We start from the raw sequence: 14069 nt of genomic DNA, 5'->3' as shown, positions 1-14069 counted from the left end.
GTCCTCTTTCTATGTGTGTTGCCCAAATGCAGCAGATATTGAAAGAGGAAAGAATTAGTAAAAATAAAGATTTTTCTACTCTTATTCTTCTTCTGGGGAGGCATAGCATTTTGACGCATTCCCAGGTTTACCAGTGTTTGATAAATCTATGAATGAGCTAAAACCCATGGGTGGATGCATGGGAACACCCACACTCCACCCATTCTCCACTCACTGAATGCCACCCTGGGGAAGAGTAATGCAATGCAGTGATTTGCACTGCGTTCTAGTACTCAGGATTTATCAAGCCCCTCCGGCCACGTAAGGTGGGCTTGAGTGGCTTGATAAATCCGACTTAGATTTACTCCCATCACGCTACACACCCTATTGCAAACAATCCCCTATCTAAGTCCCTGATGAAAGAATACCTCACTCAAGTTCCTCACACGGGGTCGCTGGGAGGGAAAAAACGGATCTGCTTTAACATGGAAATGAGGGGTCCAGCAAATCAGGTTGAACTTCAACCCAACCCTGACATAACACGCAGTACAAACCCCACACCCACAGGCACTTAACCTAGCACTATCATTATCTTTGCTCCTGTGGCCACTGCCACTCACCCGAAAATCCCTGGGGGAAGTGACATTATCACTTCCCCTGTCCCTAGGGTCCCCTAGAGTGAGAAAAGGGCAAAAGTACAACAGACAAACAACTTAAGGTGAAAAGGGCCTCTTTAATAAGGCAGGCCTGTGTCAGTTTGCAATCTATACAAATGAATACTCTCACGAATATGCCAACACGATACACTGAAAGCCCAAACAAACACCATACTTCCCCAATCCATCTGGCGTAACTTGTCAAACTCGCCATCCACTCCTAATTCGTCCTCCTGTTCCCTTTTTTTCCCAGCTCTTTGCCCCAACCCCTTTCCTTCCTAGGAAGTATGCCAATATTAGACCTGGGGGAAATTTCAATAACACCAGAGTAATCAGAGTACTTGTAACGTAACTGGTGCTATGGAAAGCGCTCTGATGCCCGATATCTTCGGGTCTAGTTTGGCCTGTATAAAACTATTAAATTAAAAACACAAAAACAAAAAACACTTTGATGCAGAATTACAGATAATGACTCAATTACTCCTGGTCACATAATTAAGAGTAATGTTGAGGAAAAAATCCTACTGCGAGAGAAGATTTAGTGAGCACAAGTAGCCACTCGCACTTGCTGTTCGTGTTCTGCTGCATTTAGCTCGATTTCTCAGTGCAAAATGCATCTTTGCATCCATTTTGGACACAAGGATGTATTTTTCGATAAGAAAATATCTCTAACTGCCGGAAGTAATTTAGCAGAAAATCCTACACCAAGAGCACATTTAGTGAGCGTGAGCAGCTGCTCGCGCTTGCTATTGCTGTCCTGTTGCATTTAGCACTTTTACAAAGTTCAAAATGCATTCTTGTACCCATTTTGAGCACAAGGGGGCATTTTTGCACAAAGAAATAGTGCTAAACGTAGAGTTACTCTTCACGCATAATTATGCGTAATCTCACTGAATTCTTAGGTAATTCGGTATGATTGCGCTACTCTTAATTAAGAGTTATGCCCACCTCCAGTAAATATATGACAATTACCATGATTTGCATCTTACAAGTGGATTCACCTGCTCAGTAACATTTAAACACATTGAAATCATGCCAACCAGGAAAACCATGGCTAGGTGTTTTACTCAACGACCTGCGTTCTCATTATAGCCACCGATTCTCAGTCCTACATCTCACCTATCCCTCATTGTTTTCACCCCTGACCGTGGCAAATATCTCCCTCAATTCTTGCAAATAATGCTCTTTTCCCATAAAGGATATGTTAACTCCAAGTGATCTACACAAACTGTGGTCCTCCTGTCTAATTTGTGCATGTTCTATAGCACTAAAATTCTTGTTGAAACAAAATCCTCTCTATTTACTTTATTTTAATTTTTTTCAATTGCGTTTATCCTCTTGACACCCTGTTACACTCTCCTCTCCTTTACATAATATGAGTGCCAGACTACAAACTCTTCACATATAAAAGATCAGATCTGCAATAACGAGAAGATGTCAGAAAGCTAAACCCTTTTTTACCAAAATGCTCAGAGAACAAATCTGAGCATACCGTACTGGGTTAAAACTGGTCATAGTGAGCAGGGACTGACCCCAATACAAGCCACTTCTATCCCACCTCACACAAAACATTGTATAATTCATAGTGTTCAACCGAGGAGAAAGTCAAAAACATCTTGTTTCAGCCTGCTCGGCTGTTCATTATACCAGTGAGATACTGATGATGTAAATTTAAGTTTTGCTTTCAGAGGGCCCTTGAATACAACCTGCAAATAGACACAAAACAACATCAGCCATTGTTGGATTTAACTCCAAACATTCGGCCTAATATGCCTTTCATAGCAGGATAATCTCCGCCTCCTGATAAGACAAATGTCCTCTTGTGAACCTATCATCTGCTTCTGTAGCAGCTCATAGTCCGAAGGAATGAAAACCATATCCAGCTGCAGGGAAACCCAAGTTATCAAATGCCTACCTCAAAATACTCAGATCTTGAAGCGATGACAACAATTTTACCCTCAAACTCACAGATCACCTGCAGAAATCTCCTTCACGTTGACATGGGGTTTAGCCCCTCATCCTACTACATCAAATGAGTACTCACTTTCCCTTCTCCTTCTAGTCTGTTTACTATTACTGCAGACAAATCAATAGCCTCCGTCCCTTCCGTACTACTTCTTCCCTCAACAAGCCCCATATACCCTCACCACCCGTAAGCTCTAGTATGCAAAAGGCCCCAAAAAATGAAGGCCATGCAAATATGTCCACCTTAAATTGTAAGTAACAACCTCTCAACAAAACCCTTTAAAAAGCACTTTAATAACGCACTGACTATGGGACACCTGTTTGCTGCAACTCCCCATTCCATGGAACAACCAACTAACACCAGCCTACCAAGCTCAGCTGCTGATGACTCATAACCCCAAACACATTTGCCATATAATGCAATTCGAGATGACTTCAACCATGACATATTGGTCTCAAACGATGACATTATAAAATGTAGCACATCGTCTCTCCTTTCGACCAACTCTGCAGCAGTCTTCCCTCTTCTCCTCGCTCCACTAACTAAAAATAATGACCAAGCCGATGTTTAGCTTCTTCTGGTAGAAGGTCCCCCAGATGCAACAGATGTAATCTACCAGGAACCAAATTCACCTAACCTGGTGAGTTTGACCTCCACTCTTCGTAGCAATCCACAAAACGTCTGCCACTGTAAATGAGACATAGCATCCGCTATGTTATTGTCCAACCCGACAAATGTCTATTGCTAAATATGATGTTATGATATAAGCCACCCAGAATAAAATGATATAACCATTCCAAAACCCAAACAGCCTTTCGCTGGGAGACACAAATCCAGATTTGGTATCTGTGATTCCTAAAAACGTTAAAAAAACAGAAAGCATTGCCTGTCTGTAGGTCAGGCCCTATAGACAATCCCACTGCACATTGCTGGCGGTCGTACATAACAGATATGTATTCCTCTGAGGGATTAAACACTGCTATCAAACCCCTGCTATGTACAGATGAAAGTGTTTTTTTTGTTTTGTTTTGTAACCTTAAACTCTACTGTAACTAGTGAATTTCAGCAGAGCCCAGCCCTCTTTCAGTTGCAACTGGTCCCTCCAGGAAATAGGCCTTATGTGTCTTTTGATATCCCTGTAGCCGAACAGGAGCTCAGTCAGCTGATCCTTGGAGTCCACTACTTCGTCCTGTGCACAAGTAGGAGTAGGTCCAGCACTTCAGGCCACCTCACAGGTCTCAAACAGCAGATACAGTTGTTCATTTGTTCTTCCTGTGGCCCAGAAGTGTTCTGGAAGCTATGGATGAGATGTCAGTCTTGTAGATTTTTCTAGCTAGTGGGTGAGGGAGAGCTCCTGGACACTCCCTAACCAGTGAGGAAAAAGTTCCTGGGCGACTTTTACCTCACATGCTCTTTGCCTTACTGGAGACTATCCCAGAATGCACTATTGAAATGACATAAAATGAAATTTAAGTTAGATTTATGAAGCGCACTAATGCCCAACGGCGTCTAGAGGCTGAAATAAACCTGATGAAGGAAGTGAGATGAAAAGACGAAGAAAAGAAAGATCTAAGCTGGTGTGTAAGGTAAAACCTATTGGCTAAAAAGCCATGTTTTAAAAATGTTAAGTGCTTTCCTAAAAGGAAAGAAGCCTGTCATATTCTTAGGTGAGATGGAAGGGTGTTCCAGTGTGTGGATGTGCAGGTTACAAAGCTTCTGCCACCCGAGTTTATTAGTCTAACTCTTGGGACTACTACATGGTTAGCTGTGGATGATCATAACGATCTTGAGAGGACATACCACTGAGATCTGCTTTTAAGATGGTCGGGACCAGTGGCATGAAGTGCCCGGAACGTGATACACAAAGCCTTGAAATGAAATACGCTTCCTTATTGGAAGCCAGCGTAGTTGGGTCAGAGTTTGAGTGGCAGATTGATGTTTAGGGATCCCAAATAAGAATTGGGCTGCCGCATTCTGTAAGATCTGCAGTTTGTTCAGAAGTTTTATCCTCAGGTTGATGTAGAGATCATTACAGTAGTCCGATTTAGACAGAGCTACTGAAACAATGATCTGGGTATTATTGGCATAGGATACCACCGAAAAACCAAAGGATTTAATAAGACTAGCCAAAGGGGTAACATAAAGATTAAAAAGCATAGGAGTTAGGGAGGAGTCCTGCAATACACCACAAGGTAGCGAAAACGGTGGTGAAATGAATTCATCCAAGATTACAAATTGCTCTCGCTCCGAAAGAAATTATTTCAAAAGGGAAAGTGCTGTTCCCCTGATTCCAGTGGAGTGGGGATGATCAATCAATAAATTATGATTGACTGTGTCAAATGCCACTGAGAGACCTCACAAAATTAATGTCTAATTTCTTCAGAAGCGGCAATCAGATCTAGTTCAGTATTGTGCTCGCTTCTGAAGCCGGACTCAATCAGATCAAAAAGGCAGTTGTCATTGTTAAAGGAGGCAAGCGCCTGGTTGATAGCCTTTTCTACAATTTTTGTCAGGAAGAGAAGGCAAGAAATTGATTGATAGTTATTGAGGTCTGAAGCGTCTAGATTAGGCTATTTCAGTAGAGGAAGGGTAGAGGCTTTTTTCCACTCCTTTGGGAGGTAGCCATTTCTGAACATAAGATTGAAAATATCAGTTAGATCATGGGTACTCACAAAGTTCTGTCTGGGGCCAAAGTTACAGTGTGGCTTGTGGCAGAGGGCCGCACTGGTAGGGGTGTGTTCATTGAGGGGGGGGGACAGGGCTAGAGTATAAAAAAAAATCAAACCTGTTTCAAAACTTTAGAAAATGCGACAATGCTGTATTTCAAAAGCAGATGTAACTACAAAGAGCACATTTTGATAATACATTTTTATTAGCAGACAATAGCAATCTTAAGAGGCATTGCAAAGCTTCATACACACTTTGACCCCAATTCCATCACAGTCTCTCTTTCTCTCTCTCTCTCTAAGTCTCTCTCTCTCTCTCTCTCTCAGTCAATCAGTCTCTCTCTCAGTCAGTCAATCTCTCTCTCTCAGTTAGTCTCAGTCAGTCTCTCCCTCTGAGTCAGTCTCTCTGTCAGTCAGTCTCTCTCTCTCTCTGTCAGTCAGTCTCTCTCCCTGTCAGTCAGTCTTTCTCTGAGTCAGTTTGTCAGTCAGTCTATCCCTCTCTGTCAGTTTCGCTCTCAGTCAGTCTCTCTGTCAGTCAATCCCTCTCTCTCTCAGTCAGTCTCTCTCTCTGTCAGTCAGTCAGTCTCTTTTAGTCAGTCTCTCTCAGTCAGTCTCTGTCAGTCAGTCAGTCTCTCTGTCAGTCTCTCTGTCAGTCAGTCTCTCTCTGTCAGTCAGTCACTCTCTCTCTATCAGTCAGTCTCTCTCTCTGTCATCCAATCTCTCTCTGTCAGTCTCTCTTAGTCTCTCTCTCAGTCAGTCAGTCAGTCTCTCTCTCTCTCTCTCTGTCAGCCAGTCTCTCGCTCTCTGTCAGTCAGTCTCTCGCTCTCTGTCAGTCAGTCTCTTTCTCTGTCAGTCAGTCTCTCTCTCAGTCAGTCAGTCTCTCTCTCTGTCAGTCAGTCTCTCTCTCTCTCGGTCAGTCACTCTCTCTGTCTCTCTCAGTCAGTCAGTCTCTCTTAGTCAGTCAGCCAGTCTCTCTCTCAATCAGTCAGACGCTCTCTCAGTCAGTCTCTGTCAGTCAGTCTCTCTCTCTGTCAGTCAGTCTCTCTATTAGTCAGTCTCTCTGTCAGTCTCTCTCTAAGTCAGCCAGTCTCTCTCTCTCTCTCTGAGTCAGTCTCTCTGAGTCAGTCTCTCTCTGTCAATCAGTCTCTCTCTGTCAGTCTCTCTCTGTCAGTCAGTCTCTCTCTCAGTCAGTCAGTCTCTCTCTCGGTCAGCCTCTCTCTCTCTGTCAGTCAGGCTCTCTCTGTCAGTCTCTCTCTCTCAGTCGGTATCTCTCTCTCTTGGTCAGTCTCTCTCTCTGTCAGTCTCTCTCTCAGTCAGTCTCTCTCTCTGTCTCTCTTAGTCAGTCTTTCTCTCCCTTAGTCAGTCAGTCAGTCTCTCTCTCTCTCTGTCAGTCAGTCAGTCTCTCTCTCTCTGTCAGTCAGTCAGTCTCTTTCTCTGTCAGTCAGTCTCTCTGTCAGGCAGTCTCTCTTGCTCTCTCTCTCTGTCAGTCTCTCTCTCAGTCAGTCAATCTCTCGGTCTCTCAGTGATTCAGTCTCTCAGTCAGTCAGTCTCTCTCTCTACTGTCTTTCCACTCTCTCTCCACTCTCTGTTTCTCCACTCTCTCGCTACTTTCTCTCTCTCTCTTTCCACTTTCTCTCCCTCTCCACTCTCTCTCTCAACTTTCTCTCTCTACCCTCTCTCCCTCCACTCTCTCTCCACTCTCTCTCTCCACTCTCTCTCTCTCTCTCCAATGTCTCTCTCTCTACTGTATCTCACTCTCCACTCCCCTCTCTCTCCACTCTTTCTCTCTCTCCACTCTCTCTCTCCACTGTCTCACCACTCTCTCTCTCCACTCTCTCTCGCCACTGTCTCTCTCCACTGTCTTTCTCTCTCTCTCTCTCTCTCTCTCCGCTGTCTCTCTCTCTATTCTCTCTTTCCACTCTCTCTCTACTTTCTCTCCCTCTCCACTCCTGCTCCACTCTCTCTCTCTACTTTCTCTCTCTCTCCACTCTCTCTCTCCATTCTCTCTCTCCACTCTCTCTCTCTCCCCATTGTCTCTCTCTCTCCACTGTCTCTCTCGCTCCACTGTATCTCTCTCCACTTTCTCAACTGTCTCTCTCTCTCTCCACTCTCTCTCTCTCCACTGTCTCTCTCCTCTCTCACTCTGTCACTACTTTCTCTCTCTCTCTCCACTGTCTCTCTCCACTCTCTCTCTCGCTCACTACTTTCTCTCTCTCTCTCCACTCTCTCTCTCTCTCCACTCTTTATCTCTCCAATCTCTCTCTCCACTCTCTCTCCACTGTCTCTCTCTCCACTGTACTATCTCTCTCCACTGTCTCTCTCTCTCCACTCTCTACTTTCTCTCTCTCCCTCCACTCTCTCTCTCCACTATCTCTATCTCCAATCTCTCTCTCCACTATCTCTCTCCACTAACTCTCTCTCCACTGTCTCTGCACTCTCTCTCTCCACTGTCTCTCTCCACTGTCTCTCTCCACTGTCTCTCTCTCTCTCCACTCTCTACTTTCTCTCTCTCCACTCTCTCTCTCTCTCTCTACTTTCTCTCTCTCTTTCCATTCTCTCTCTCTCCATTCCCTCTCTCTTCACTCTCTCTCTCTCTCTCCACTGTCTCTGTCTCCACTCTCTCGCTCTCTCTCCACTGTCTTTCTCCACTGTCTCTCTCTCTTCGCTCTCTCTCTCTTCGCTCTCTCTCTCTCTCTCTCCACTCTCTCTCTCTGGTGGGGCCATGGGTTAATTACCTGCAAGGTCCGCGAGTCGCCAAGGAAATCCTGCCGGCAGCTGACGGCCCGCGGGCCGTACTATGAGTACCACGGAGTTAGATGAAGGGCTGTGATCTCAGGGGCCAGTTGGATTATTTTACATGGACATGGATCCAGAGGAGAGTCAGATTTAATGATATTAAGTAAGCTCAGGACCTGGTCACGTGTTAATTGGGAGAAGGATGACAATATCGCTGGGCAATTAACAGCCTTACAGTCGTTCGAAGGACATTGGGAACGACCAGTTGGACCATGCACACTGGGGAGGGCCAGCTACGTCCGGAAGAGAAGATGATTGCCTGTTATTTGTGGAAAAGATACTTCTCACGTCTTTTACTTTGGTTTGAAAGAAAGAGCTAATGAAATACAGAATGATTGTTTTGCCATATTATTCTTTTTATCAGGGAGGTTGCCCAGTTGTTTTACTGTGGCGAACAACTCTTAGGAGGAATTTTTTGAAGCCTCGATCTTATAGATAAAATAAAGAGTTTTTACCTATTGAATCAATTCTTTATATACCGCAATAGTGTGTTTGTAGGTCTCTTTCTCTGAGATGTCATAATTTAATCTCCACCTACATTGTTGCCTATGACAGAGTTGTTTTTTTAACTCTTAATGTTTTGGAGAACCAAGGCTCAGAAGGAGTGGCTTTGCAGATTGAATATGTTTTTCTGGCACGAGAAAATGTATTGTGGTGTCAATCGGAAGACGGTAGTTTGGAGTGGCTAACTCTAGGTCATTGGAAACAACGGGCAGACTTCGAACTAGTGTTGATTTTAGCATGTTTGCATCTATTTGTGCCAAGTACGGCATGTCCGGCTTGATGGAGGGAAATTGTCCGGCTGAGGCTTGGCTGGTTTTTCCAGATTGAACATAACTGCCAAATGATCAGACCATAAGAGTGGAAGCAAGGAGGCTGTATGAAGGAGTGGATTGTCAGTAAAAATCCAATCCAGCCGATGACCTGCCGAGCGCTTGGGGCCCCTTACCACCTGTTTGAGGCCTAAGCTAGACATCATATCAATTAGCTATTCTGAGTCTTTATCCAGTGTATTTTCCAAATGGAAATTAAAATCTAAAAAGGACTGAGTAATGTGAGAAGTTTACCTTGGTTTCCATAAGCTGACAAAAGCCATGAGTAAAGGCTGCTCTTTGGCTTGGGAACAGTAGATAAGTAATCTGTTAAAAGAATAGTTTTTACTGAGTTCCATTTAAAAGGAGGGTTTTTCATTCGAATGTGGAGGGGATTGCTAAAAAAGTCGTTTTGAGGTGGTCACAATAAATTATGGCTAGGCCTCCGCGTCTCTTTTCCCTGTGGTCCAACCTAGAGATGGAATATCTGGCTGGAATCATGGAGACCAGGTCAGGGCCTGAGGCGGCATCCACCCAAGTTTCTGTTATGAATGCTAGATCTAAAGTATTGCACTCCAAAATGTTATCAAATTCAATTTTGTTTTTTATAAGTGATCTAGCATTAATTAACGTACAGCATCTCAAGTGGAGAAGCGTGGCTCAGTGGTTAGAGGCGGCAGACCCGGAAGCTGAGATCGGTCGTGGACCAGGGTTCGATTCCCCGCCTCGGCGGGTCTCGAGCTCAAAAATTCCACGGACTCGACAATTCTCGCTCCGGTGCCTACTCGACTCACGGAGTCACACTCTGCGACTCTGGGCAATAGCTTGCTTAATCTCCACTACGGCCCCTCGCGGCGGGATGCCTAGCTTTCACCTTGTGGATACCCTGCCGGGGTATCTCACAGGGGAATACCAGGACGGGTTCCCTAAGCAAGCGCTTAGATACCGGGTCGGTGATTTGCGCTATATAAATACATGTACATTTACATTTGTAAGCTGTTAGGTGGCTCAGGGGTGGAGAGGCTAAGAGCGTTATATATCCTGACTTTAGTAGTAGTTAGGGAGGGATTGCCCATCTGACATTGAAGAGTTTCAGCAGACCCAGAAGGGTTCAGATTGGGACTATGACATTTCTTACCTGGGAGGTTCAGACTAAGGAGCTTTTCCCTTGAGTAGCTAACCATCTTGTCAGGGTGGGTGGCAAATCTGGCAGTGCGTCAGGTGCTGAGTGCTGTCCGAGCATGGACAGGCACAGACGGGCTTGCCTTAGGCATACCTGCTGCGTGCATTCGTTGTGCGGACGTGCTGTAGAGCTTAATTTAAAGCCTGGCATCTGGGGGGGTGTCAGGGGGACAGGGAGATCAGTGCTGGCCGGCACTAATATTTGAAAACAGTGAGGGGGAAACAAATGATAAAACAAGGGTCCAGCAATCCCTGCTACACACTACAAGCTCCCTTGTGGGATGCAGTAACTGGTAACAGAAAACCAAGCAATATAACAGTGAGAAATGCTATATAAACATAAACTTAACGATGTATAAAAATAATGCAAAGCCTTTGAAGATGACTGCCGAGTGCATTGCAGGAGACAGGCAGCTCCTGTAAAATGTACACTAGTGCTACAGAGAAATCAGACAGGTAGAGTCTAACGAAGAAAGTCTACCTCCAGTGTGACTGCACGGATGAACTGTATAGCTTGGTTTAAAGCCCGGCATCCGGATAGCTTGGTAATGCTTGCATTGTAACGGCATGCATGGTTCAGACCGTGTGGTTTAATGTCATTTCCCCAGAACACCAACCAAAATAACAGTGAGAAAGGCTAATAAAATGTATAACGAACAAGATTTAAAAATAAGGCAAAGCCTTTGGACATAGCTACTGAGTGGGGTACAGGAGCCATGCACCTCTTGTAAAATGCACGCTACTGCTACAAGAAAATCAGACAGGTGCTGTTTAACAGAGAAAGTCTACCTCCAATGTGGCTTTTCTAAGGGAAATCCAAGATAGCACAGGCATTCCACTCCAGAGAGGAGTCTGTGGGACAGGCAGAGTTGTAGTTAGGGAAATGAGCAGTCCCCCCATCCTCATACTGGTTCTGGGACCAGCTCCCTTTCCCAATGGGCCAGGGCCCTACTAGCTACTGATGGCCTACAGGGCAAAGGCCTTTCCTTTGGTTTTCTCCTATACTAAGTTATAAATGGGAAGGCCTTGCCCTCACCACTTTGAAGTAAATTAAAGACCTGAACCCTACCAGCTAATCTTGCTCTGCTGACAGGTTTCACATACCTAGCCCCCAGCTTATCCTGCCCAAAAGGTCCAAACTATTGTCCTGCTCTGGGAGCATTTTTTTATCCTCATTAAGGTCAAGTACTGACAGGGAAAGCTAGTGGTACGCTAATGCCTCTAGGAGCTTATGGCAGGGAACGGTAACCTTCTAAAAGTTATGTTTCCTCAATATTTATTAAAACTCTAACTTTTGCATTGAATTGGGTTTTAAATAAATATTAAAAATTGTGGTTAAACCATTTTTTAGCTTTTCCTAAACCAGACATCGCTAAATTAATAGATGAATTTGCATTTATTTTCATCATAGGGCAACCAGAAAATTCAATGATGAAATTATTGTTTAGTGGCGTGTCAATGTACGGACATGCCAACATTGACTTTCTACATGTTCCACAATTAAATGCTAGGCATCCTACCTTGTGGGCTACAAGACCCGCTTAGGAGTGACTATTTTAAGATTTAAAGAAAGCCTTTCCCTGTCATAAGGGTTATATTGGATGGTCGAATTGCTGGTTTAAACTGCAGCAGTCAGGCTACATTGAAAGGCCTGAAGCCATGTTTTGCTTGTCATAGTAGTGGACGACACAGTAAAAGCAGTAGTCTATGGGTGATATTTAACTTTCCAGCCGGGTCTGGTGGCTTAGTGGACTAATGCATCCACTGTAGGAGCCTGTGTTTGACCTCATGGTCTCAGGTTCAAATCCCGGTTGGTCCACTCAGCCTTTCATTCTTCTGAGGTCGATAAAATGAGTGCCGTTGGGTAACAATATATACCTGTTATTCAGCACCAAAATACTCTTCTGGGTGAATGTGTGCTTTACAAATACATGTTATGTTATTCCTTTGGTGTAATAGCTACACCATATACTATGGCATTATAGGACAGTTAACTATTCCAATCAAGATTTAGCCAAAGTTCATATGTTTTAGATGTCAGACAACATACACTGGACAAAGACGTCAGTTCCCAGTGTGTAGTGTCCAAAAAAACAGCAATGAAAATTCAGCAAAAAAATGGGGGTGACCACGCGAAAAGGGCAATTTTCTTACACAAGGTATTAGAGATCCAAGAAGGATTTTAAAAATATTTGTTTAACATATTGGCTAAGGTGTTTCATACCTCACGGCTGAAGCTAAATTTCATACCCCAACTGAAAAATGGGAGTTTTGCATATGGCTGGTGCCTAAGACCTGATTAAGTTATCCGGTACTTAGTTCCCTAAGTCCTCCTCCATCTTTGATGCTGAGCCACTTTGTGAAATAGGTAGGGCACTGAACTTTGTTTACTGTCAAAGGCTGTTCTCCGGATTGCTTGAAGATTATGGGGTAAGGGGTTGTTTACTAGAAAGTACCTTGGGGTTTGTTGGGTGGGGTCGAGGAATCACTAATGTTGTTTTGTGTGCTTCTTATTTGAGTTATGATGCTTGAAAAGCTGTCAGTGGTGTGTTTTGTTCGGACCAAATACTGGTCAACCTTCAGACCAAGGCCATTAATATGTAACATTTCTTCCTTTAGGTGTATCATACAAAAAAAGTAGCTCCTCCTTTTCATGCTAATTTACTTTTATGTTACAGATCTTCCACAGCAGGAAACTTGTTAGACCTTAACCTGCACCATCAGATTTTGCTATTTCACGATTCAGAGGACAAAAGCGCGTCATTCTATCAACCATGAGCTGGTGTGGAGGAAGTAACTTGTTTCTGGGAATTGCCTACACTGCAACTGGGGGGGTGACAGTGTTGACAGCTTTTGTCATGCTAGCAATTCATTTAAAGTTAAAGAAAAAACAGACATATTTTCAACAATAATTTAAATTGTATTGATAACATGAGCACAGTGATGTTGGACAGCTACAGGTGTCTTGCTGTTTGGATCCTTTCCCAGTACTGTACTATCCATTTTAAGAACAGTTGGATTTCTGCAAGTTTTTTATGATTATGTAAAAAAAAAATCATTCTTTGACTTTCATGAGGATCTCGATTATTTATACCTAGCTCCAGGCATCCTCCACAAGTCCTCAACTTTGCGAAAATGTCCCTTAGTACCTCCAGTGTCATTTGTCTCTGAAGAGGCTGAGACCTACCCAAACTGTTTTCTAGTTCTGCAGAAATGTAGATTCTCAGAGATGAGACTAGCCTCCCTTTCACTCACTGTGGATGTTGATTCTCATATCCATGAGCAAGTTTGGCCAGCATTATAAAAAGGAAGTGTAACATCAAAACGATAATGGATTGATGAAATTTTAATTACGATTGTATAGGGATGTACAGACTTTTATGATAAAAGTTTTTATCGAATAAAGTACATTCAAATCAAATCAGATAATGCTGAATTACTTGGTTAGAGAAGATCTCATTCAACATCCTCATTCGCCCATACACGCGAGTCGCTTCCTCTTGGAAGTGTGATGGCATCCGAAGTACATTCCCTGGGATGATTTTACAAGAGAGATACGACTGACAATACCTTGAGATGAATGTAACAACCTAAAGCGAGAAATCTTTGCGTGATGCCGGAAAAACTTTAAAGCAAATAAAGCATCAAGAAGTAGCCAATTGTTAAACATTATCCAACTGTAGCAAGTATTAAGTGTGATTTGCATTTTTATGGGGAAGTTGAAATAAATAATTAACTCTAACAGTGGTGGTGTAAATATCCTTGTGTGCTACAGAGCCTCTCTGCTGATGTTACTGTTACAGAACACAGAACGAGTTCAAATACATATAGAACAGAGAAAGAAAGCACAGGATTTAGCTCGCAATGACAATAATAAATGTAGCCATAGACGATTAGGAAACAATCTGGAAAGGAAGGAAGGGTTTCAATTTGCGGGCTTGTAAGGAAATGTTGAAACCACACGATTTACAATTTTTTAATCGCCTGTAAAGACCATCATTTTTAATGCCAC

General features: G+C 43.5%; 1 protein-coding gene across 1 annotated transcript in view; it reads left to right on the top strand.

Annotated features, from left to right (window-relative positions):
* Positions 1–13248, top strand: part of LOC144772997 (cell cycle control protein 50C-like) — a 274293-nt gene extending 261045 nt beyond the window's left edge. Inside the window, exon 7 of the mRNA XM_078657732.1 lies at positions 12782–13248. Coding sequence (XP_078513858.1) covers positions 12782–12969 — 188 coding nt within the window. The 3' untranslated portion in view covers positions 12970–13248. The remainder of the gene's footprint in view (positions 1–12781) is intronic.
* The last annotated feature ends 821 nt before the right edge of the window (positions 13249–14069 follow it).

This window comes from Lissotriton helveticus, chromosome 8 (genome assembly GCF_964261635.1).
Source record: "Lissotriton helveticus chromosome 8, aLisHel1.1, whole genome shotgun sequence".
NCBI classification, from domain to species: domain Eukaryota; kingdom Metazoa; phylum Chordata; class Amphibia; order Caudata; family Salamandridae; genus Lissotriton; species Lissotriton helveticus.
The sequence above is the reverse complement of the archived record's forward strand: the minus strand, read 5'-3'. Positions and strand labels throughout refer to the sequence as shown.